This window comes from Octodon degus, unplaced genomic scaffold (genome assembly GCF_000260255.1).
Source record: "Octodon degus isolate 3935 unplaced genomic scaffold, OctDeg1.0 scaffold00007, whole genome shotgun sequence".
NCBI classification, from domain to species: domain Eukaryota; kingdom Metazoa; phylum Chordata; class Mammalia; order Rodentia; family Octodontidae; genus Octodon; species Octodon degus.
This window is the reverse complement of record NW_004524583.1, coordinates 13,120,753-13,124,730: the sequence shown is the minus strand read 5'-3', so window position 1 is coordinate 13,124,730 and position 3,978 is coordinate 13,120,753. Positions and strand designations below refer to the sequence as shown.

The following is a 3,978-nucleotide window of genomic DNA, read 5'->3' as shown; positions in this document are numbered from 1 at the left end:
CAGACAGAAAGTTGCCAGGAATGAGGGTATGGGAGATGTGGAGTTAAGGCTTGGTGCATCGAGTGCTATAATCTTGCAAAAGAAAAAGAAAGTTCTGAGGACAGACGGTGCTGACAGCTGCGTGCCAGCGGGAACACAGGTAACACCAATGAAATGCACGCTTAAAACAGTCAAGTGGTACATTTTCTATCATGTATAGTTTTAAGTTTTTCTTTTTCTAAAAGATACTTGATTGGCAGGGGTGCTCAGGAAGGTGAGCTCTCTACAGACCCTTCTATTCCCCTGCTGGTTCCCCAGACTGCCCTAAGCAAGCTAGTTTTGCCAGCCCAGGACTTAGTTCCCCTGTTTGCTCAAGTATAAATTACATGGTCACAGGGAAAAACGCATCCATCTGCAACATTTTCAGGAGGAAATTTCTCAAAGCAGAGCAGGTGGATTCCTTCTGGAAAGGTATCTGACGGTGGCCAAGATGATGAACACTGCCAAACAGCGAAGGTCGTTTCCCCACCATCGTCCTGGGCCTGGCGCAGTGGCAGTCAGCAGCACACAGAACCCTGGTGCAACCACCCAGCTCTGGGAACTGCGGGCCCCAGCGCCAGCAGCGGAGCCTCGGGGTTGGAGCAGCTCGGCTCCCTCCCCCATGCAACCTGTGCAAGCTCTGGAAAGCGTTCTCAGGGCTCTGGACCCAGGTCTGTGAGGGGATTTGGGCTGGAGTTTACACGGCATGGAGCTAAAAGGAAGGAAAAACAAGAGCCATCACCCAATGGGGCGAAATGTGCAGTGACAGACACTGAGAAGGACGAAAGCTATGAAAAGCCTGCTGCCTGTGGGATTTCCTGCCTCCAGCCGGCTGTGTTGGCCACGGCAGGCTGGGCTCGACCTCCCCAGCACAGGGCTTGGGAAGCGCTGTCCCAAGACACTCAGGACAGGCAGCCTCTTGGCCTAGAGGTGGCGGGCACAGTCTGGGCCCGCATGCTTTAACCAGCCTGGATCCCAAGAAGCAGTCCAAGGCTGGTGCCCTCCTCATAATGCCCTAAACACAGCAGCTGCAGGCCAAAAGCACAAAAGAACAGGAAAGGAAGGAAGCACAGCCCTCAGAGGACAGTGGCCTGGGACCGCGCAACAGGCAACGCGATGCGGGGTAAAGTGTGTCTCAGGACACTGACAATCACTCAGTGGCACCAGTGCCTTGCGACACCAGGAACGGAAGGGAGCTGTGCCACCGCGCGGCCACACGCCGCTGACAACCCTGCTGCCCTGTTGTGTGTCTTCACTGGTAGACTGCAGGGGTGCACCGGAAGCCCAATAGGGAAGGTGGGTGCTGCTCACTAAATGGGGCTCCATGAGGCTCATGAGCGCCCCCTGAGGATCCCAGGGCAGTGATTCTAGGTGGTCCTAGGAGCCAGCGGCCTGAGGCGAGGCGAGCACACCTACCTTCCGCAGCTTGCCATAGTCAATGAGCTCGGGCCGGTGTCGGTGGATCAAAGCACAAAAGCCGAGGCCGTCCTTCCAGCTGCAGGAGACACGGGACAGGATGGTCAGTGGGCTGAACAGGAGGCGTAGGGCACCGGCCAGCGCACAGCACCGCATGGAGCTTCCTTTACGCTAGAGGGGAAAACTCCAGTCTTCAGAGCACAAGTTAAGACGAGACAGGGTGGGCCAGGGAGATGGCTCAGTAGGATAAGCGCTTGACTGGCAAACGCAAGGATGTGAGTTCAATCCCCGGTTCCGCCAAAAAAAAAAAAAAAAAAAAAAGAAGAGACAGGGTGGAAAGGGATTTTCTTTCTTTGTTGTTGTTTCAGTACTGTGGATTGAAAACAGGGCCTTCCACTAAGCTATATGACCAGCCCTTTTTTGAGACAGGATTGCACTAAGTTGCTAAACTGCCCAGAAATTGGGCTTGAACTTGTGAACCTCTGGCCACAGGCTCTGGGGGCACCAGAAGTACAGGTTTGTACCACCACCCTCGCTCATCTAAAAGATTCTTCCTGCCATGACCCCAGGCACCAGGGCAACCCTTTGGAGGAGGCCAGCAGGGGAGACAAACTGCCTTGTCCCTCTTCCCCCACCAAGGTCCAAGGTCCAAGGCCCTAGGCTTCTAGTCTGGTTCCTTGGGCTTGGACTCCCTGGTCATCCTTGGGGATCTTCCTAGTAGCACAAACCCCAACCAAAGGTGTGCCTGCCAGTGGCTGGGTCCAAGACACTGCAAGGGAGGAGGAGAGATGGGGGAGGGGGCAGCAACACTTCCTTCTCAAAAGGCACTTCTAGCCCATGAGCCCCAACTCTGTTCCAGAGCTGAGACAGAAGTGAGGGAGGCAGCCCCACTTTCTGAGGTGCCCAGCACGCAGTGCTCACCTGATGTGGAAGTTCTGGATGTTGACATTTTTGTAAGGCGCTGTCTTCCTCTGACACCACAGGAGCAGCCCTTCCTTGGCAGAGGTCTCTGTGGGGAAAGGGGAGGACACAGGAATCAGTATGAGCCCCCAAGGAGCAAGGGGACTGTGACCACAAGACTCCAATCCTACTGTTGCCAAAGAGAGAAGCCAATCCTGAGTTATTTCCCCACTTATTCAAAGAAGGGGCAGTGATACAAGCTAATTCCACGACTTTTGTCAGGTGGCTGCTGTGGGAAGGAGATGGTGTAGTTAAGAAGGTAAATGACCCAGAGCTGCCACACGAAGGATCATTCAGCCTTCAGAGTGGGAAGATGGCATGAGGAGTCCTACACAAATTCTGTGCTTCTGTTTACTGCACAGCTCAGTCTAAGGTAAGACAGATGTCCCAGAGGACCCTGGGAGATGGAAAGGCTGAGAACCACACTGCCCTCATGTGTTCACAGCTGTGAAATGCAGGTTATAGTACACAAGCAAATGGATTCGTGGTTGACCAACTCACAAAATGACATTAAAAGGGTTCCTAGAAAGATTACAACAACCTAGGCACAAGGGAACAATTTAAGAATTGACTAATTTTTTTTAAAAAATTAGTTAATTAATGAAGAGAATTGGCAAAGCTAATGCTTCTACTTAAGGTTTCTGCTATATCACAAGATTAGATATAATGATGATCTAATTGATGTTGACAAGAAGTCCACCCAAAAGAATAAAAAGCATCAAGATGTCATTTGAGTTGGCCATGGTGGCACACACCTGTGATCCTAGCACTCAGGAGGCTGAGGCAGGAGGAGCATTAGGAGTTCGAGGGGCTTTGAGACTAGGTGTGGTGGTACGCATTTATAATCCCAGCTCTTGGGAGGCTGTAAACAGGTGGATCATTACGAGTCCAATCTAGTAGTAAGAGCCTGAACACCCTGTAGACCCTTCCCTAAAAAAAAAAAAAAAAAAAAGGAGTTCAAGACCAGCCTGGCTTACAAAGTGAGCTCAAGGCTAGCCTGAACTGTATAGTAAGACCCTGGCAAAAAAGACACACAGATACCAAAATAAAAAAGGCTATGTGATGCTGCTGCTACTTCGCTTGCCCTGCTTTGCCATGAACCGTTTTCCTCTGTGATGCCCCTCTGTCATTTCATCTTGTCTTGAGCCAGGTGACTGTGGACCCAAACCTCTACAAACTGTTGAGTCAAATAAACTCTTCCTCCCTTAAAAAACAGAAAGGGGGAGGGGGAAAGGGGAAAGGAGGAGGAGAAAGAAGAGAGAGCTATTTGAAAAATGGATTTACACCCACTGTCAGCAAGGTGAACCTACCCCAACTGATTACTATGAGCTGAATTTCAACCACTCTAGACCCTAACACCAAGTATCTACAAATGGAACGTAGACCTCCACAGTGCTATGTTACATAGGGTCAGACCAAGGTCTGCATAATAAAGCAGCTTAATCCATGTTGTCTCCATTAAGAAATTCTTTTTAGAGGCTAGCGTTCTGCTCAATCAAGGAGCAGCTGCCTACCAGGTGGGATTCTCTGGGTTTGATATCCAGAGAATCAACTCGGGGGAAAATGCACTGAGTAAAAATGTTG

At 50.9% G+C, this 3,978-nt stretch overlaps 1 protein-coding gene across 4 annotated transcripts in view; it reads right to left on the bottom strand.

Annotated features, from left to right (window-relative positions):
* The window catches only part of Actn1 (actinin alpha 1), a 94,146-nt gene that overhangs the window by 27,069 nt on the left and 63,099 nt on the right, over window positions 1-3,978 (bottom strand). For all 4 annotated transcript variants that reach the window (XM_004624762.2, XM_004624763.3, XM_012517039.2 and 1 more), the window contains exons 5-6: window positions 2,356-2,443; window positions 1,435-1,513 (exon numbers count right to left, since the gene is read on the bottom strand). In XM_004624762.2, the coding sequence (XP_004624819.1) occupies window positions 1,435-1,513; window positions 2,356-2,443 (167 nt within the window). The remainder of the gene's footprint in view (window positions 1-1,434; window positions 1,514-2,355; window positions 2,444-3,978) is intronic.